This window comes from Epinephelus fuscoguttatus, linkage group LG18 (assembly GCF_011397635.1).
Source record: "Epinephelus fuscoguttatus linkage group LG18, E.fuscoguttatus.final_Chr_v1".
NCBI lineage: Eukaryota > Metazoa > Chordata > Actinopteri > Perciformes > Serranidae > Epinephelus > Epinephelus fuscoguttatus.
Window position 1 is genome coordinate 20,507,213 of NC_064769.1, and position 22,639 is coordinate 20,529,851.

Below are 22,639 nucleotides of genomic sequence, written 5' to 3' on the forward strand. Positions count from 1 at the left end.
TAAGAAAACACGCCTGCCTCTCAATTCATCGTGATTCAAAGTCTATCAAGCCATTTACTTGATCATAGGTCTCCACTAAAACAAATGTGTCATGGTCAATATCCTAATGCAACTAAAGCAAAGAAAACACCATTAGATGCAGGAAGACTGGAGATCGTTTTGATGCACTAAATGCACCAAAATCACATTACTCCTATTGCTCACCGGGTACACTTGGACTGTGAAAGGGCCCAACACTTTATTTTTTACTCACATCAACCAAAAAAAGGTACATTTTTACCGAGGATGCCACGGTGATGAAATTTTCCCACTGGTTAATAAATTCATGACAACATCGATGATACTAACTACACTGGAGATTTTACAATTAAAGATATTTGTCAATGATGCTCAACATCCATAGAGCGCTGTATTACGTTACTGCTAATGCAAACTGAACATTTCCAACTGCTGCAGCTTCACATTAAAATCATTTAACTGGCGAAACCCGAATTGCCTTTTATTATGAAGTAGTTACAGTGAATGCAGTGTGTTGGTCAGTGAGATAGGCTGCTATTGCTCAGCAAAAATGCATCTACAAAACCTGAAACGGTCATTTTAAGCATTTTTGAAAGCTAATCAGTCTGAAATATTGCAGAGAGTAAGGGAACAAGGAGGAGCAGCCATGTATGGTGAAGCCAATTTGTGTGCTTGTGTTAGAAATTGTCGCTATTAAGCCATGTTTAACGTGTAGTTCGGGTGTGTTTTGAATCAACTAAACCTTACAGGACTTCACAGAAACCCTGCCGCCGACAAGTGTTTTGGAGGTGTAACTGCCAAGTGACACAGACACACCACCACTCAAGTCTAAATGCTCTCAACGGCGTGAGCTCTGCATAGGTTGAGGTCAAAGTATAAATCCTGTTATAGTGAGCTGGCAGATAAAGAGCTGCAGACAAGAAGCTGCACACAACTTCCCAACTTCAAGTTAAAGCTAACTTCTGATACTCTGCTGTGCTTGCTGTTGTTACTGTGCAGAGCACAAACTTTGAACTTATAATTGTAGTGTCCTTCGTCTGACTAGTGTTGAGTGGGCACCACACACCGCGTAACGCCAGTAACAGTACATTTACATGCAGCTTGAAAAAAATCGAATTATTGGCTTAGTCCAACTGAAGCCGGATTTTTAAATGCATGTGAACAGCTTAATCCAACTGAAATTGGACTATCCGTAGCTCGACTAACACACCTAGATAACTCAATTGAAAATCGAACTATTGCTGCATGTATCCACCTAGTCCAACTGGAGTAGACTCGACGTACTTGGTCAGAAATTCGATTTCCTCTTCTACTCAGACAAGACGAGAAGTCCGAATTGACTGATTAGCCGAGCTATGAGCTTAGCTAGAGTAGTAAACGTACACACTGACCACCACAGCAAGCCTAATTTCTATTTGACTGAACCCTGAGGAATGGGTCCATACATCAACTGTATGGTAAATGAACATATTTAACAGTTACACATAATCACTACCACAACCAAACCTATATTCTTTAGGTCCTTAAATTCTCGTAGCGTGGGATCCAAAATGAAAACATGTTACTTGACCCTGTGGGGCAAAAGCTTCTGAGAACATACAAGGGCTTTTGTTATGTGGGGCGGCAAAAGTAACAAGCCTATGACGTAGTTTCGAGGAATAACTAGTACTTAAGAGACTATACTTTCGCCTATAGGTCCCTCCTCATGAGGCAAACAAGTCATGCTCTGTAAGTCATTGTCTACTATCCTCTTGACAGCTGAAGTAATAGCTTATTCAGTGGCACTCACCTGAAGCTGCCGTAGACGATGAGAAGGATGGAGATGAGGAAGGTGGAGACCTGGCTGGAGTCAACTAGGGAGTAAGCCCTGAAGAGAGGGGAGAGAAGAATACAAACATGAGACTCTGAGCACAAACGTTACATAATGAAACTAGCGAAAAGAAAACAATCGACATCACCTTTCAAACAACACTGAAGACAAAAGTACACAGTGATTTTGCTGCTAAACTAAAAACACAGTTTCCATAACAACTGTCTCCACACTGGCATTACATTGATTAACTGTTACAACATGCATTGTTTACTTTACTAGTTGTCACTTCCTTAAACATCATGTCAACAGCAGGAAAGTAAATCAGCCTTAAAATACATAAATGGTATTGTGAAAAGACTCCAAGACTTCAAGCCCCTGATAAAGTGCTGCTTCCTCCTTTTGTTGGTCCTAACTGGAACCTTTTTCACACAGCGAGCTCCCAGTTAGCTGACTGGGCCTCGATATTGCTGATTATCATAATGTGAGATTTGGCATTTTCGACCAAAATACAATTTATTTTTGAGCACCATAATGCTGATTCATTACGAGCTAAGGTGAGGGAAAAAACATTTGTGGTTTGAGTTCAATCCCCATCTGATGCGCTCAGACTTCCTGTTATCCTTCAGATCAATAACATTTTTTCAGTATGCAACGTAACATTTGATAAGCCTCTGTGATCCGTTTTGAAAGAGAAAAATCTGTCCCTCTGCCATGTAACCCTGCATGATGCTTTTCCAAGCGTGATAGTGAAGGTGTGAGCCAAAGGACATACTATTGAAGTTAAATATTATAGCATACTGTTGCATGATTACCTCACTGCACATTATTTCTAACAGTGTGTTTCAACTGTGTGATGTTTCTGGACAGAACAGAGTCCTGTGAAGGTCTGATTTTCCAAGACCTGCTCCTGAACCTGAACCACGACATGCAATACTCCTGCCATGCTCACATATGACCAATTACTTCCACAACCTGACCCAGCCCATCCACACAAGATCAGCAACCCGACCTGAAACCACAAATCCTATAATAACCATGCACTATTTAAGTAATTTGATTAGGCAGCACATTTAAAGTGATCATTTTCATACATGTGAAACTGAGATAATATATTTTTAAATCAAGGTAATTCAGGGATACAATTTAAATTGACATTTTTTGCTTGTTCTCATAATATTGAGCAGCAAGAGACAGAGCCAACACACAAAGTCAGCAATCAGGGGATTAAAACGTTAAAACATTAAGTTAAAGTTGTATTATTCTCATTTTATTTTAATATATTTATCATCCAACACCCGCAATCCGACCCGCATTTTCTTTTTTTACCCAGAACTTAACCTGCAAATAAAATTAAGACAAAATACCACCCTTGAATCAGCTTTTTTGTAGGTCAACCACCAAGTACCTGACCAGATGGAGGATTTTGGGCACAGTATCTTCAGACTTTTTCATTAAATATAGTGCATACATGCTGCTGTATATTGTATAATATGAATTAGAATTTATAATGACTAGTTTTACCTGTGATTAAGTAGCTAAACTAAATGTCCAATATTGCACACTAGCTAAAAGACTTATCAAAAAAAGCCCTAAACAAATTTGCCTAATGCAAGTTATTCACTATGGCTTCATTCAATATAGAGACAGTGAGTCAGAGTGGACCTGATTGTTGCAACATCCACCTGAACTTGGAGTTTCAAAAGCTGGGCAGAAAATTCTACCCTGAAATTGTTTAACGTTGCTAAATTGCACAGACATCCCTTCCTCTCTGAATATGGGTGCTTTTCCACTTACTTTATAACCAATTCAGATGTACAAACTATCAGTTCAAAATTATTGTTGCACAGTTCTCGCCATAAGGATTTTTACCACAATGTTGTGCAAAATAAGACAAATTGAGACAACTATGCCAACTGTAATTTCACTCTATCACTTCAGATGCTGCACTTTGACAATCTTGCATCGATGGCAGCAAATTTATCACCACCACCACCACCACTTTAAATCTCTGCAGACACACAGGTCACATTTCCCCTCCAGAGCACAGGGCCAAAAAAAGTCTTCCACATCTGAAAATAATGTGAAGTGGAGTAAAAGTTATATGAGGAACTAAGATTAGAAGTACACCATGTGTGTAAATCCACGCGTCAACTAACTGGGCAGTATATCCATTTCATAAAATTGCCAACTCAAGCCCTTTTTAGATAGGAATTGTGCAAATTTGCAGGAAAGCCCAATCAGTCTTCTTTCAGCATTGGCAGTATGAAAGCAAAATTGGGGAGTGCTGCAAAATGCCACCTACCTACTTTTGTTTATACAGAATGCGCCTTTTTTGGGGTAATGGGGGAGCGTGAGCAAGTAACAAAATGTGTAGTTCAGCCTGTGATGTAAACAGGGACGTGGGAGGGTAGCCACAGCTGGTCAGTCCTTCGGCGATTCTCTCGTAAGTTGGCCCGTTCTTCAAAGTTCCTGTCATCTGACAGTTAATAGCCTCTTCATTTGTGAGGGCAAGGAGGGCGCGCAATTCCTTGTCTCCCCAGTTGCTCATCTTTACGGTGTCTGTCAGGTTTGCGTTTCCCTCTTGCTACTAGCTGCTCGCTAATTCCTGCTATCAGCTGAAAAAGACAACATTCCCACTAAGCTTTTTACATGGCTAATGAAAATGAATATTCCACTGATATTCCCATTAATGCTCAGCCAATCATACTCTGATTAACATCCCCAAACATAACATTTATGGGGTCAAAATATGGAACCGTGGAACAGCTGGAACTGCTTCGGCCAGGATTTTTTCAAAAGTTTTCCATTCATGGCAGACTTTTTCAACTGTGTGAACACAACCTCCCTCTTTCATTCCTTCAACTACCTTCTGGAAAAGGTTGGCGTCATGATATTTGCGAATATTCAAAACCAGTTAATATCGAAGTCTTTCATAATGTTTAAAAGTGGGCGTGTTTCTCCTTCTGACCAAAAATGTGGGCTTTTCTTTTGGGCATGCATCTCTACCCCACAGTCTTGAAAACTGTTAACGAATTGGCTTGTGTACAACGGATCAATGACAATACACAGAGCTGACTATAATCCACAAGAAACAAAACAAAGTAATGCAAACTGCGGTAAAAACCCAAATGACACATGCATATTCTGAATGGACTGCATACATGTCTAGAGAATGCTATTAAGACCCAAATAATATCAGCATATCCCACTGTCCTAATCAGAAAATGCTACATTCGGAATAAAGCCTAATTTGGAATATCCAAACATGACATGGTGTTTACATGACACTTATCAAATTCATGTGTGCATGTAAACATATCTAAGAAAAGGCTGCTGTGTTGCACCGAGCCATCCCCCCGAGATCAGTGGGCCTCATAATTACACACAAGAAAGCAACAGAGAAAGGAAAGCCAAACAACTCGATGGTAAAATAAGAATTGCAAATTTTTGTACATTAAAAAAAAGAACTGGGAAAAAACAAGCAATTGATTTTGAAAATCAATATGGCCAAAGTGATCCATACCATTACAGGTACACTGGAAACTGTCTACAAAGGAAGGGGGTCTCTGCTCCCAGCAATGGTAATGTCCTCAAAATTCTAATTAGGCTTACTGATGTAATTTGGGAGCATATGACTCGCGCATAGTTTGGAGAAAATAAGCATCAAACAGCTTTGGTTTCAATGGTTCAATTGTATATTGTTTAATTTTTGTTATATTCTTTTAGTCTTATGTACAAAGCCTTGAATTTAAAGGTACAGCATATTGAAGGTGTGATATTTAATGACAATCTATCAAGATCCTGTCCTGAAACGTCACACAGATGTGCAGTAACATTACAATATGAAATGCCTGAGCAAGCTGAAATACATCAGTCAATACTGTCGAAACAAAATGCAATAGTTGATACAAGGACAATGCTGTTCATGCAAGACGTTCTCGAAAGATCTGTTTTCTTTATGCTATCTAGCACAGCAAACATGGCATTTAAAATACAGCATACCAGTCGCAGTTTGCTGCAATTAATCTGTAGACCTTACTGAATTTACTCAGGTAACGGGAAAAAGATCTAAATACCCCTTGACCTACATCCTCCCCTTGCATCTGTACATGTTATTGTGTTTTGTGAGACAGACTAGACAAAGCAAAGGGGAGTGATGAAGGACATCATATTGCAAGGCCTCGGCTGAGGGTTGCTGTTCAATAGAGTATCCATACACTTCAGGCTGAAGACAGCAGCATCTCCATTCTAGTCTAGGAAGTGTACTTTCTTGATGAAGAATGAATATGGCTTAAAAACTTTACTTATCCAGCTCATTTTTAAGTCTGTTAATCGGTTAAACAGATTTTCCAGGCTCTCAGAAACAAGAGGTTGTCAGATTAAACATCAAACTAATCCTAAAGTTTAAGCTTTAAGTTTTTTGCAGAGAAATGTGTAGCATGATCAGGATTCTAGTTTGCAGACTGGTGCTGCATCTAAGCACCGAATTGTTCCCATATCAATGATCTAGGGCCTTGACATAGCGCAGACTTGACATGCAACCTTATAATGCGGGCCTTTTTCTAGGGCAAAGACAAGGCAGGCATTGTGAGGAGGCTGCCTTCAGTCGAGAGGTGCAGATTTGACCCCAATCCTGACCTGTCTGTCTCCTGTCAAACTCTCTGGTCGTGGGTGAGGAATGTGGGCTGGAGTTTAAAAAAAAAAAAACGTGGCCCCCAATAATGTCATTGTTATCTCAGCTTCCCCAAATTTCATCAGGCACCAATGCATCTACAGCTCAAAGTTATACGCCATTAGCACATTGATTTGTCCAGCTTATCAGCTCTATTCAACCAAATGGTGACACTGATATTGTTTTAGAGTGCTGTGTCTGAAATTTAGGACTGTACCTGACTCAGAAACATGTCAGTTCAATCAGATTTGGCTGTTCAATACAAGTAATCAACTATTTGTTCCTTTTTTCCCGTATAGAGTCTGAGAGTTTGAACACTGGGCGTTCAGGGTGACAGTTACATTCACAAATGTGCAATAATTAATAATTGTTTTGCCAACACTAGATATCAAACAAAAGCCATGGACTGAATCGTATTAAGTTGCTGTGATGTGTAAATTCTCCTCTTATAAGCAGAAGGCAGAGGACAACTTTATCTTGGATGCAAAACTATCACAGAGCAAAACTACTTCTCCTCAAGGCAGCTGTCTGTACCAAAGAGCAGCGTGAAAGCGAGGAGCAATCACTCTCGAGATTTTGCATTAGAGTGAGTGCGTTGCACACTCACTGAAGAAAACCCCCCACAAACAAACAAACAAACAAACAAAACAGACTGTGCAACTTCAAGAATCTTAGTTGACCAAGGGGTCTAAGACTGATGATTTCAAACAGCCCTACGGAAATTCCTATTTTGCTACTTAGTGCCATTTTATTTGAGTGTCTGAATTCACTATGTTGCCCTAAAAACATCCCACAATGCAATATTTCACATTTTATTGATACTAAATTTCACTTGTGAGTTAGACCACAGCCTCCAGTAACAGTGCCAGGCTTTGAAGCTAATTTTCCTAGTGGCCACATGGTGTAATTGCAGCTACAGGGTGCATCACGTGATGCCATTGGGCCAAAACAGACTTTTTCCTAAAGAGTTACATTGTGAAAGAGGCATTTGTAAATCACTGGGAAAATATTTCTGAGTGTTACAGCCCTCTTGAAATGACTCATTCCAGCATTGGGATATGATCCATTCGGTTCACTGACATTTTAGAAGTCTAGAAGAGCTGCATGGTTTAATCATTTTATCCCCATTCAAGTTAGCGGAAGCCAAAAGTGGAAGTTAACTGAAAGTATCTCATGAGCCTGCTCTATGGGCTCAAAGATGCCGAAGCACAGCTGAAGATCTGAGTCATTTTAAACACAGAGGTCACACTTTTTGGCTTTATGCGTCATCCATTTTTTTATGTACATACTAGGGATGTTCCTGGTGACAAATTCCCCCAAAAATTTCAATTAAGACTGGTCAACTAGTCTAAAAAAGGGAAAACACTCAGAAAACAGTCAAAATTTAGCACCATTTATGAGACCACGTACGAGATATTTTGTGCCATATGAATGTGAACATGACGGCAACTCAGTCAAAAGTTAGCCACTAAAATAACATGTAAAACAAATAAAAAGCCTCTGAAATGTGGGGCACATTGAACTTTGCAGATTATCTGACAGGAATGATAGCAATTCACCTTAAAGTTAATAAAACAGCATCTAATTAAGAATTAAATTTCAGCTGAAATGAGAGACATTTTGCGCCGTGCAGTATGAATGTAAACCCTGCACATTATCTGACAACAACTCACTTACAAGTTAACAAATAATGTAAAATCAAAAAAGATAAATTGCTACTGAATTCATTTTCTAGATCAAAGTACTGCCAAACCGCGCTGGTTTTGTGAGATTACATTTCTCCAATTTCTCACCGTGTTGTTTTAAAACTCCAGTCTACTCGAGCATTACCGCAGGGAGGGGGACTGCTGTCTGACGGCTCTGTAGCCCCCACTAGTGGCGGGTGGCTGCATCACAGTTATGCGGCCTTGTACATGGATAAAACACTAATTGGTTTAACCAACTAATATTTCTGGTGCCAACTAGCGAGGGGACGGACGTGTAATCGTTCAGATGACTTATCGCGTGCATCCCTATCATATAAATCTGTGGGTAAATGACTGTATCAGCCAATATTAGCTCCTAAATATATCTGTGAATATGTCTGCCAATAAATAACAAGAAAATGCAGCACATTAATACCACAGATATGTTTGAGGTAGTGTTGTCACGATACCAAAATCTTTGTTTCGGTACCCATACCAATATGAATTTCGATACTTTGATACTTTTCGGTACTTTTCCTAAGGAAAAGTCCTTTTGGCTACAAACCTTTAGAACAATAAATAGTAGGGGTGTAAGAGTACCAAAAAATCGTGGTTCGGTAAGTACCTAGGTACGGACGTCACAGTTTGGTTGCTCAAATGTTTCACCAAGTTGGTGTTGTCTCATGTTGTCTCCCCCTTTGCGAGGCAGACTTTCTCTTGTCTTTTTTCATGTACGCCAGCTGCGAATGTTGATACAGGTGTTGTCATACACACCACTTGCGCAATATGTGCTCCAGTAGGAACAAGGAAGGCGTTTGTGTGCATAAATGAATTAAATAAATGAATGAATTGAATCAATTTAAAACGTACCAGTATTTTCCAAATGCAGTATAGTACCATTTGGAATACTCTAGTACCACGGTACTATTTTAGTACCGGTATACCGTGCAACACTAGTTTGAGGTAGTTACTCAATAGTTTCACATTTACAGTTTGTCCTCCACACTGACACAGCACTTTATTGTTCAACTGTAAAATGTCAAGCCTTGAACAAAACCCAACTATTTTAAGGAATCTGTATCACTCGTTTCAAACTCTCATATTCATATCACCCTCAAAAATTCAGTATCGTTTCAGCTACATTCTTAAATGTTTAACTGCTGAACTAACTGCTCTCTTTAGATTAAATTACTGAGCATTTATTTTACTGAGAATAATAAATGAGACAAAAAAGACAGAGGGTGCAAAGTGGCAGAGGTAAAGTCTTACAAGTCATGATGACAGACGCTCCACACAGGAAAACCACATCAGCAAAAGGAACCATTGTCACAAGATGACCAACGCCAACACTGACGGGGTGACACACAACAGGATATTTGCCACACTGCAAGATATGGTACTACAACCCCCCCCCCCCCCCCCCCCCAAAAAAAACCAAAAAACATTGAGTTGAATCAACATCTGTAGCAGTTTCTGTTTCTGCTATTTTCCCCACTACCGCACTCTGGCATTTCTTTTATATTAAAGTTTGATTTAGTGAGCTCTGGGTCATCTTTTTGAGGGCAACAATGTCTCCCGCTCTACTACAACTGTAGCCAGCGACTCAATCCTTGCTTGGATATAGTGAGGCAACACACAGTGAATATAAATGGTTTTCCTCTGCAACATACTGTATCATGCAGGCTGCATTTCAGTTTGTGCTGGCAATGACAGCAACACTCACAGGAATTTAATATGTTGACATAGGAAAAAAAAAATCACTTATATCTGCGCTTAAGCAACATTGATAAGAACAGTTCTACCTCATCATCTGTGAGATGGAAATCCACAAAATAATAACCATATAGACAACCCTGGCTACAGAGCATGAACATGGAAAATAAACACTTTCAAGGAATGAACAGGGCTCCTGTGTTAATGCATTTTGGTTTAGTCAGAAAAGGTTAATTCGTTTGGATATTATCTTCTAACAAGGTACTAAAAAAGGCCCATTTCTGTGCAGAAAAATTCAGCGCCTGCAACTAACTCAGCCCTTTTCTGCTGGCATGCAGTAATACTATTTCAGTTCTGAGTATCGCCGGGCTGCAGTACTAGTTTTCTTCCAAGTACTGACAGAGACAACAGCCCTTGCATAAGAAGACACTGGGCTCCAAATCATTTTTCATTCTGGTGCGCATGTGACGCAGGAATTCACAGGTTTCATTGTGATGCTGAGTTTAAAAAAAAAAAAGGCAAGGATCTCCTGTCTCTTTCATTCATTCAGTAGTACAGGAATGACTACAGGGTGTCTAGAAGGGGAGGGGTAACATGTAGTTCACTGTGGCAACAGGACACCGGGACAATACTGCATCATGTAGCTTTTCCCCGGTCTTGTTTGTCCAATAAAGGCCTCTCTATTTAACGACCGAAAAACAGACTCCTCAGGCATCATCTTTACAGATTGGTCAAATTACAAAGAGAGCGGTGTACTTGACCCAAGATGTAGGTCATAATAAACATTTAACAATAAAGCCGATCCAAATATGACACCCTATTCAGGCAACTGTTTCTTTTTTGTGAGTTCTGAACTAAACAGGTTAAATGTCCTGCCACCAGTTTGGCCTCAAGCATTAAGAAAGTGATTAAGAAACTGACCTTGTTCTCTGACACAGAGACACTAATGATGTCACTGCCTCACTGTCAACACAGCGAGCACATAGACAGCTAGTTTCATCTACCACAGGCCTAATTCATATTCTAGCATCGAACTGGTTCGTCTGAATTCTGCGCACAGAAGCCTGTAGAACATGGGTGAGATAGATGAATGGAACATTTAAAAACAAAATACAATCCCGGACTGTTGAGGGCTGGATGGCAGCCCAAAGTGCCATAAGACGTCCTTGTTCACTGACAGACTAGGTTTTCAATAACACAATTCCAATACCGTCCTCCATCAAGCCAGTTGCATGCATGACTTGACCACTAAGGGCCAGGTCACCGGGCCACAATGAAGACTTTTACAAATGCTGGCCCTGTGAGGCATGGATATATAAAATAATATGCTACTCAGGACTCTCAAGATTATACACATAGAGAAAGATTACATAAACTGGAAAATTTTAAGACCCTAGCACATATATTAACTTAATTTAGCGCTTTAATTCACTCCAGCTTACAGTAACCACTGGATGGAGTTGTCACTGGACTGCTGATTGGGAATTCAAGTCCCCCTCTATACACAATACTTATACTAATATTTAGTTTTAGATGGACTGGGTGCAGATTTACTCTCTCTCCCTCACTGAGAAAATTCTGGATCTGGCCAACGCCCTGCCCACCACTGCTGCTTCCTGACAGTTTTGCTTTTGCTTTACGGTTTCTCCGGTGCTGCTTGCTCTAGGTTGGCCGGCGAAAGAGGAGCGCACATCTAGTAGAGTTGGGCTGCTTTTTGGTTTTGCCGGTCTGATCTGGTGTACGAGCTTAAACTGGTTTGACTGCATGGAAACAGGCTGATCAAGCATTATCATTATGACACATTCTGGCATTAATAATAAGCACTATGACATTGTGATTAATATTATCTTAAGTTTACAAACTGCCTAACAGAGCCATTACTGTCTGACAGGCCGGCACCTGCAACATTCAGGAGATCAAATTTCAGTCTATACAATACCTTCTTATTTAACTACAATAACCCAAATACGGCGTCAGCTGACTGGAGGGAGATCACCGGGGAGCTGAAAGTTTTTGGTAAAGTAAATGACTATCGTTAATAACGAGCTAGGCTATTTGCAGTTGGCTGTATTGTGTGCGATTTCCAGTAAATATCACAATATATAACATGTTTTCTGTTTTAAAAAGTGACAATACAGACATTGGAAGATGGCAAGTGGGCTACTCACCCATATCTTAATTGGGTGTGTCTCCAATTTGATTTCAAGCACACAGCTGACAGGCACATGGTTTGTTTACGAGTAACAGAAAAGCATACTTAATAGATTCAATGTGAACAGAGGGCTCTGATGTTAAGAGATGGTACGCGATAATCAGATGCTAGTTTTCTATTGAAACATGGTGTCATTATGTTCCACTGAGAAGTGCCTGTTGAGTCAAGTGAGTAATCTGATAAAACTCCTCATAAAATTTGCTTAACTGGTCCAGTCTGGTGTTTGGCTCAATATCAAACTGGTTTGAAAATGTTTACACTGGCCCAACCCTAGCATCAAGATGGCTAACATTAGAGAAAACAATGGAGAGATTAAGTCATACATGTTTGAGCTTAATGCTGACCCAGACTCAGATGAGGAGTCTGTTGTGCACCAAAAAATGGTGACTTGCAGACATACCAGAATGGTAAGTGTAGTTAGCATCTCCTATTTATTTTGTTAGCTTGTTAGCTTGTAGCCTAACTGCGATAGCAGACACACCATTAGTGGTAATGAAACATAGAACATCAGTTGCGATGAGTTTTTTTGTGGATATTGGAAGAAACCTTCAGGGTCCAGCTTACGTCCACAAACTCTCCCATGTTTGCTGTCAAAACTTCCACTATGCTAATGCTAACTCTGCTCTCTGTAGTGACAAATCCGCTCCACGTTGGAGGAGTCATGTGTCTTTGTGTGTGTGATATCGAAGTGTGTTCCCTGTCGATATCTGCTCCGACAGCGGTTGGCTTTCATATTAGTGATACACCTAATCTCATTCTCCAGGTGTGCATTTGAATCTTAGATTTTAGGGAAGTGCACGTTCACCGCTCCCTTCAGAGGAATGTGAAATCACCTCTCTAGTGACAAATTTTGCACAGATACAAGTCAGTATAGTCAAGGTCAGACATTTTAGGGGGCATAAACATAAAAGAAACACATTTTAGAGCGGAGGGAGACTTTAACATTTATCTGCCTCCACTTTCTCATCCAATTACGGATATAATGGGTTACATCCTTCAGGAACAAGAATGTAATTTGTGATCAACGGTGACCTTTTTGCTTCCATGAAAATAAGTACACCTCCCCTGTATTGCTGCTCTGGTGTGTGTTTACACCCTTCAGTGGCATTTCTTCTTTGTTTAAAACAAGCGCTGATAAGATCTCATCTCAACCAGAAATTGACAGCCAAGATTGATGTAGAGGGCATGTGAGGTCCTGGGCTGAGTTTATCTGTGTTGTTACAATTACATTGTCCACACCTCAGCACATGGACACAAGGATCCCCTGCAGTACTATGTTTTAAGGACACTGTGTGTTCTTAGCGGGCTCTTAGCTGTAACCACAGAGGCCTTACTTGTGACAACATAGTTCAAACACTCTGTAACAGATAATCTAAGGTGAGTATGGGACAATGTCCGCTGTCATTTGTGTTCTGTGGTGTACCACATATTCTCATTGCACAAAACTACAGTCTTTACAGTAGATATCACTGTTGATTATGAAAACAGACTTATTTTAATTGTGCAAAAGCCAAAGTTTCCAGCATCACCTACTTTGTTGTGTTGAGTTGTGTGAATGATTACTTGATTCGTCAGAGTCTAGAAAGGCAGGGTCTGAATTAGATTGTTCTGTGGATAGTCTTAATAAAAGGATTTCAGGATTTGGTCTTAATAAGCGTGTTTCCTGAGGAAGGAGTTTTCTTAAATTCATTAATAAAAAGGCCAAAGGGGAAATAAAAAAAGATATTTTTGGACTACTACTCAGTGGATGTTGCCAATATGGAGCTGCAGCCATCTTCTCTTTGAAATTTTATATCATTTGAAAGTAAAGGGGCATATATAAGATTACATTTTTGACAAACATTTCAGTGTGATAATACTTTCTGGACAATACTCTACACTAACCTCAGAAATTGTTGGTTATACACTACAACAGGCGGCTACACAGATGGAGACAACACCATGTTATCAGTATGTAGTCTGAGGTAACAATGGTGACAACTAATGGCAGGCAGCACCTAGGAACAACTAATAATCAAGTCAAAACTACAAATCTCTATAAACCTTCATTGGTCTACAGCAATGCTGACGTGTGGGACTTCAGAGAAAGAAAATCTTCTGTTGTTGATGGTCAATATATTGACATTTTTGCGAATAACCTCTGCTTATGTCCATATTCTAAGGTAATTTTACCAGTACAGAAGAACAACAACCTCAGCCACACTTGTAAGAACCATGATAAGTCTCTAATATTAATTTTGCAACCTGCAGTGAAAACTTTAGCAGGTAGCTGCACAGATATTTGAACATGCTCAATTAGTAGGATTCACTGTGTGTTACTTGACATCAAAAGATTTTCTCAAGATATGGACAACGCCTACGAATAAGTCCTTCATACATCCAACAGAATTAACTGTGAAACATGAGTGCTAAATAGGGCCGTAACGGTACATGTATTTGTGTCGAACCGTTCGGTACACGACTTCCCGTTTGGCACGACCCTGTATTGAATTATTGGGCGCAGGATATTATTTTATTTTATTTTATTTTGTTTTATTTTAATTCCGTTTTTGCGAGCCGAACCATTTAAAATATCTAGTTCCTTGACGGACATAATTGAGTGACGGATCGAGTCCCGTAAATCTCCGCTTTCACTTTGTGCAGCGTATTCTCACATTTTGACAACATGGCAAGTGACCCTGACGAACCTGGAGACCCACCCGCAAACCTTAAGTCCTCCATTTGGGAACACTTTGGTTTCAGGGTAAAATGCGAAGATGGAAATAAACAAGTGGACAAGACAAAAGCAGTGTGCCGACACTGCAGAACAGCAATCGGGTATGTACTTGGAAACACGGCTAACATGCTAACGCATCTAAAGCGACACCACCCGAGTTTGAACATTAACCGGCACAACTAGAAAAAGCAATCTGGTGCAAACTACGATATCGTCGTCGTTTAAAAATAAAGAGCGTTTCCCTGACCATCGTGCTAAAGAAATAACCAACGCCATTGGAGCTGAGTAAAATTGTTTAAGCTGCACTTTAGATATAAGCATGTTTTGTTTACTGCACTTTAACAAAGTGGGAAAGCTAAGTAAGTTCCTAGTAAAACTGAATCTGAGCAGGCTTTAAAGCTGACCTGCTGCACTATACTTTTTATTTTAATTGAGTAAAACTGTTAAAGCAGAAATGTATATTTATATTTTTCATTCAAAAAATGTGTTAAAAAAAACAGCAGGATTTTATTTTTCACTTTTATATTTCTATTTTCATTCAAACAATGTGAAAAAGCAGGAATTAATATATATTGTTTCATTCAAAAATTGTGTAAAAAGAGTTAACTGCTGTGGTGTGGTGTGTGTGCTGCATATCAAGACCAAGACTGACAGAAGGAAAAATAGTTTTTTTCCTCAGGCCATGAGACTGCACAACAAATGAACTCTTCGACATCATGACTGTATATTGCCTTGAGTTTTTAACTGTTTTAATTAGTTTTTTAACATACCTGCTTTTATCCCTTATTATTTTTATTCTAGTATCATTATTATGTATTGTGTTTTTAAACCACGGAGCAAAGACCCAACATAAGTTTTTCACAGTGTATGTACTTGTACATTATCTTGTGACAATAAAGCATCTTGATCTTGATCTTGGTGGTATGTTTTAATAAGGTTACCAATAAGTAAAAGATATTTAATAGTTGTCTATTTTTTTCATTACTGTACCGAAAAAAAATGAACCGTGACTTGTGTACCGAGGTACGTACCGAACCGAGATTTTTGTGTACCGTTACACCCCTAGTGCTAAAGCAATCAATTTAGCTGATGAACAATCAAGCATGTAATATGTAGACAAATGACTTACTAACCTAATCTTATTTTAACTATCTTCGGGAATAACCTACAGTATGTGATGGAAACACTGCACATGTTGTCAAGCAGAATTTTTAGACTTTCAGTTCGATAGATGTGGTTGCTGTTGTTTTCACAATGAAGATTACACATGGCAGTGTGGGCAGAGTGGTTTAAATATATGATGTTTCACTTTGGTCTAATTTTCCATCCGATTAAACCAAGAGGGAGAGCTTGATCATGAAGCATGATGACGCCTTTGTTAACCCATGTGTCGACAAGTTTAATCATGTTATGCTATATCGATTTTGTTGGACGCTACAATTTGCTGATATCACAAATTCTGCCACGATACAATTTCAATTCAATTCAAGGGCCTGCATTCGATATGAGACAATATCAATAATGATCATCATCACTGTCTTTTTTTGGCTGCCTCGTGGTCAGCTTTGCACTGGGCCACTAGTACTGTCTGAATGTTTAGAAAGGAGATGTGCTTTGACAGAAATGGTGACACAAACATGCCATGAAAATTTTAAAATAAAGGCACCTCTTAAAGATGATTATATGTCTGTGTTTTCATTTTGCATCACTGATATTGGATCATTGATCACTGAATCGATATATTAATCCAGACTGATATGTTGCTACACCCCTACAACCTACAAATGCGTGAACACGTCCATGTCACACACACAGTGTAATGTCACTTTCTAAAGCTTACTGGGACATCTGTTATGTGCGCTTGCCACATAACCACACTCTTACCAGCCAGCCTTACAAGATAATATAGACTTGACCCTTTGACTGTTCAACAAGGCTAAACCAGAGCAAAGGCACGTAACAACTGGGCGAAATCAATGGCTACAGCAAAAGTTATGAATGAAAATTACATAGAATTAAGGCCAGGATTTTATAATGTCTATGCTGAGTCTCCCTGTGATAGCAAATAGCAGTAAAAACATAATCTTCTCTATCATTTTATTTCACTCATAATTAGCAGATTCAAAGCTTTCACACGATGGTATCAACAAGTGCAGTGACTGATCGATGTCTCCCAGATAAAAACACAAAGAAGGGTGACAAACAGCATTTGACATGTGCTTTGACAGACAAGTAAAATTAGATACTCTATGACAGCTGCGTAGGTCTGCTGTTACCTAATATATCTATGTGACTATATATTACTGTCTGCTCCTCGGGAAGCACCACTTTCACCTGAAATGTTACGGTTGAAAAGTTCTGACTTCACACAGCACGCATTTGACAAGCTGCAGAACTGTCGCTGGGGAAGCGAAACCAGGAGATAACGGCTCTATTAACAAACAGACGTACCGGTGTGATGGCAACAAAAAGCCACCTAATGATGGGCAGGATTCAAGCAAGCTGCAAAGCTACCAGCTGCAACAGAATGCTGTTCAAAGTGGCATCAAACTACGACTTGCAAGCTTTCAAACAGGACACCTTCAAAAATGCATTACCCACTTGGTCAACACAAGGCTAACCCCAGCGTGCTGTGGTTCACTGATTAGCAATTTATCCAGGCCGTTATTTGTAGCTGTAAGACTAATTGTGCAAACAGAATGTGCAGATGCTGCCAAGCACAGCATCCAAACCAAATGTCTGTAAACACAATGCCACTCAAGGTCTGTGTATTCTAACACCTGCTTCCATCAAATACCACTTTTACGATACATCACATTATTTATGTCTGTGATTGCTTAATGTGATGGTTTCAGTATCAAAATATACAGTAGTTTTTTTAATGCTTGTAAAGCAGAACTCCCCCTTATTACACGACAAGTATGTCACAACTCCATGAGTGTTTGCATTTCTGTTTTCAAGGCAATGGGAGCATGGTGATTTGTTCAATGGCTCAAGATCTGATGTGGCCGGGTAAGACAAACAGACATTACTGGCAGAAGTAACAATTCCAAATGGATGGCTTGACTTTTGCAACTGGATAAGCCTGATTTAAAACTGCTATCTGTATATAAAATATAAAAATTATAACACTGATGTTGGTTGATGACATACTTAACTAAACAAGTGCAACAGCATTAACATTTGTCATCTACAATTACATCTGTAACAATGTCTCAAGTTTTGACACTCTGTATATGAATATGGTAATGATGTAATCTGAAAATTTTATGTCTTGTTCCACAGCTCCCACAGTCCTTAAAGCACATACTCGCTCACAACTTAATGTCACCTGAAACAAGTTCAACTTAAAGGACTTGCATTGAAAAGCACCCAGTCGTGTGACACTGTTGTAAAACTGCAGATGACTGTATGTTTATGTGCAATGTAAAAAGGTGGGCGGTGATCTGAATAGGGACCAGATGTATAAACAATGTGCACGCAAAAAAAGTGTGCATATGCCTTTTCCCCCACATAAACTGGTATTTATAAAGGAAGAATGTGAGGTGAGAATGTGTGCACATCCTGCAGACTAACTTAACAGTCAGGTAACATTGTTCTTAGGTTATCTGATAATTTTGCTAATGTGTTATCATTCTTGCAGGCTGCACAGCGTTCTGTAAAATGTCACTCAAAGGCACATTTATAAACTTCATTTCAGACTATAAGTGATGAATTTCATCACCCTTTTTATTTACATTTGAGCCATCACCTCACTGTTAATGATTAACTTCATCCTGAATTGTGAAGCACTTTGTAAAGTCTACTTAGCTCTATGAATAAACACTGATCATCCTTCTGACATTTTAAAATGATGATGATTGAGTTTTTACCGCGATGACAGTGTGCAGAAACCTGATTAATTAGTGGTACGGGCGCTACAAGTAGCCACAGCCGTGTTTACTGACAGCTATTCTGGCACCATCAGAGAACTCACCAATGTGACACAGTCTGTGAAATTGCACTCTCATTGCCGTATTTCTCATTGACAGGTCTAACGAGTGGTAGAGCGGGCACAAGTATCGATATACAAACTTGTGTAAGGGTGTTTCTACAACTATCAGTGGCTGACTATAGGACCGGAAATGGGGCTGGTGCTTGTGAACCCAGTTCCACAATGACTGAAATTGATAAAACAGAATCAGACATGCATAAGCCAGACCTTAAGAACACGTATGCATATTTCTGTCTTTGTCCATTAACAGTTTTAGTCATGCACCTACATAGGATTTTATGCATCTGGCTTTCTGAGTCTTTAAACAGTGGATGGGTAAAAGAAAATGTCACTAAGCAGTTCGGTTGCAAAGCAAAATATTTTGCCAACATGAGCATACAAGCCTTAATTTACCCATTTTAGGTTCTTCAGTGACATTTCAGCTATTTCTCGCACAAAAGATGGTCACTGTCTTTGATATTGTTTTTTTTCTGCTTAGCTTGCACATTAACACAAGCAACTACACACTCAGCCATTATTCTGACAGGATTTTTTTTTCTTTTGTAGCGAAGGTTTGGTGTTTTACAGAAAAACACCAATAATTTAAGAAATACAATACTGACCTAAATGTATCATCTACCATATGTACAATGCACTCCATGCAAAGAACGGTCCAAGAGATACTTAGCCTAACGTCACACAAAGACTAGAGTTACAACATGTATAGGACCATGTATAGGACCATTCTGAAGCTGCTGGACGTTTTTTTTCCTTGCTGATGACATAATTTCCCTCTGTGCTAAGCCTGGATCAGTTAGTCAAAACACTGTATTTTTAAACACTGTATCTGGGTATGCTATCTATATAGTAAATATAAGGAAGGAAAAATGAATGACACCACCGAGTTTAAATGCACACTAAACACATTGTCAGCGGTCTGCAATCAAATCAGCCTGAACACATCTGGAGGTGGTGAGGTGCCATGTGATCAGATTTTAGCTCTGTGCATAAGCAGTCTGTATAGCATAATCATGTTAATCAGAAAAAAAAAATCCACTCAGCAAGTTGAAACATCATTAAACTCTGCCTCTTCCTGCTATCTCAAGCAAGCCTGGGGAAAGCTACAACTAGTAGCAGTGGCTTGATGATCTCGCCTCACAAAAATGATTTTAAAAATGAATGACAACCATTTATAGCTTTGCTCTGTGTGCGACATGTTTGTTGACAAGACCACCAACCCCGCTACAGCAATTTGCATATTGAGATCCAGTCCCAATATCGGCAAAATGGAGATAACGACAACAGTTTATAATACTACGTATAAATGGTAAAGTCTGTGGATTGAATGTCATTATCCAGGTAATGTATACAGGTAAGGATCACACGTGTAAATGGTTTTAGTTCCTTCATCATCTGATCATTAGAAAATTTGAATATTGATTATAAAAACTGATGTCATTATGGTTGCACCCAAACCTTACTGACAGCAGAACAAATATAAGGAAAAATGTGCTACTGTAACAGAAATGTGAATCGTCTGTGTTCATTTGGTCAAATAAAACATATTTGAATTATGTAGTAGTGGGGCTACTCCCAGTGTAAGCAAATTCCTAACTATGCAGATTTATGACAGGATGTTTATGAAAACTACAATGACACAAAGCTAGTATGCTTTCACAATAAATTTTATAAGTAATAGTGTTTACAGACATCCTCATAGCCAGAAAGGCTTTGGTTAGCTGATCTAAAAACTGTGTCAAGTGATGTGAAAGGACTATAACGACTGGCATTTCCAGAATAATAATAATGATAATAATGATAATAATAATAATAATAATAAAAATAATAATAATAATAATGACATTAAACAAGAGTTAGACACACAGTTAAGATCAAAACACAGCATTTCTGTGTACCTCCACCATTCAATGAAGCTAGTCTGCTGTTGGACAGTCATAGGTTTGGACTACTCATACACAAGAAGATGCTGCTTTAAAAATGATTACTACAAACATTCAACCCGCGTTGCTGGGATCTAACACACAATTTAGCTTACATTAATTAGCTAGGCCTCAACAAAGTCAGGTCATTTTCATTCATGGGGACAACGCATTTTAGTGATCACATCATCTCTGTCTAGCTTCCTTTAATCTAGACTTACCCCAAACATTAAAATACAATTGTAACGTTAACCTGACTTCAAGTGTGTGTATTTACATCACAATTCTGCCGGTATGGTTTGTGACAACCTGTCGTGTCTAACAATGCCAAGCTCACCCTGAAACTGGCATACTGGGACATGACTGCGATGCCAGTTAGCTAGCCTAGCTATACGGCAGAAGCTTTGTTATTGTGTGCAGCAGGTCGACGACGAATGCTAGCCATCTAATCAGCTAACGCTAATTTGTCGGCTCAGTTAACGTCCAATAATCTGCTTGACACTGTCATGCAGCGTTGTGCTTATTGTGCAAAATTACAATTTTCATAAGACAAGCCTTGATAATGTGTGCGAACGAGTCATTCACCGACTGGCTAACCCCAACGAGCTTATCAAGCCGTTAGCTAGGCAGCTAGCTCTTTAGCATTCGCTTCACAATGGTACCATTGGAATTGACCGAAGCTGGGTAGCGTTAGCATAGCGTCAGCTGGTGGAGCTGATTAGCCGCTGCTAGCTAACCAGCCCGTTCAAGTTAGCTGTTAGCAATATCAGAGATGCAGGGGAAAAATTAGATGTGTGACATTTTGTTATCTGGACGGTGACAAATGCACGTGAAGCCGTCTGTGTGGAGAGCCAAGTATTTGTGTGAATTGACAGACATATAATTCATTGGTTAAGTGACCTAAATGAATCGGGCTTAGCGGTAGCCGCAGCTAGCGTTAGGTAGCTACTACTAATCGGTAGCGCGATGCCTGTGCGCACTCACCAAGATGAGTAGCCCTGCTCCGCCATATCGCCGAAAACAGTGGGTTCCGCGACTGTGGCTAACACAGATTCAGGTCCCGGTGACAACCCGATGGGACCTCGGAGAGGTTTTCTGCTTATCCTTCACAATCCAACGTCCTAGCAGTTACTTTTAGGTGACAACATGATGATACATCCCGGCGGCAGCTAGTAGTCACTAGCTGAATATCTTGCAATTGAAATGGGAATGATGGTTTGCTATCGTTAGGTGGACAAGACAAAGCACCCCGAGAAAAAAAACACTGATGTTATTTTCGTCGGTTTTGCTAATGTCCTGCCGTCACCCCAGCCGAGAAGGCTCGGTCTCCAACGATGCTACACCCACTGTAAATCCATATTCAGCATGATGTATCCAGAATAAATTCGGATATTCCTCCAGTCTGCACCCCTAGCTGTTATGGAAGACGTTCAGCTTTGTTTTCTATGGCGAGAGTCACGGGAACGCGCAAAATCGCCCTGCTGTAGAGCTTTAGGGACGTGCACTGAAAATGCTTGCAATGGTTTCCCTTCAGCTGGCAGCATTGCAGCCTATCATATACACCTACAACTAAAGCCGTGAGCATTACGTCGATTATAGAATGTAATTTATGGTTATAAATATTTAATTCATTGCCCAAACATTTGATGTAATCGGGGAAGATTATTTTTTTTTAGCACTGACAAAATACTGAAAAACAGACAACCCCTGAATGTGAGACTCATTTAATTGACAATTAAGATGAGAAACGATTTAGAAAAACATTTTGATTACGGTTGTTCTAGATTATTTTGCAAATAAAGATTTGCCCTGGGGGCTCTGTCACAGAAATGGTTTACAAAATTATCTGTAAGTTTATTTTAAATCAGTTAATGCCCCAGGATCTGAAGTTCAGGGC

General features: G+C 39.5%; 1 protein-coding gene across 1 annotated transcript in view; it reads right to left on the bottom strand.

Moving 5' to 3' along the window:
• Positions 1 to 22,223, bottom strand: part of sppl3 (signal peptide peptidase 3) — a 43,139-nt gene extending 20,916 nt beyond the window's left edge. Inside the window, exons 1-2 of the mRNA XM_049559855.1 lie at positions 21,727 to 22,223; positions 1,808 to 1,885 (exon numbers count right to left, since the gene is read on the bottom strand). Of these exons, the coding sequence (XP_049415812.1) occupies positions 1,808 to 1,885; positions 21,727 to 21,752 (104 nt within the window). The 5' untranslated portion in view covers positions 21,753 to 22,223. The remainder of the gene's footprint in view (positions 1 to 1,807; positions 1,886 to 21,726) is intronic.
• Positions 22,224 to 22,639: the final 416 nt, after the last annotated feature.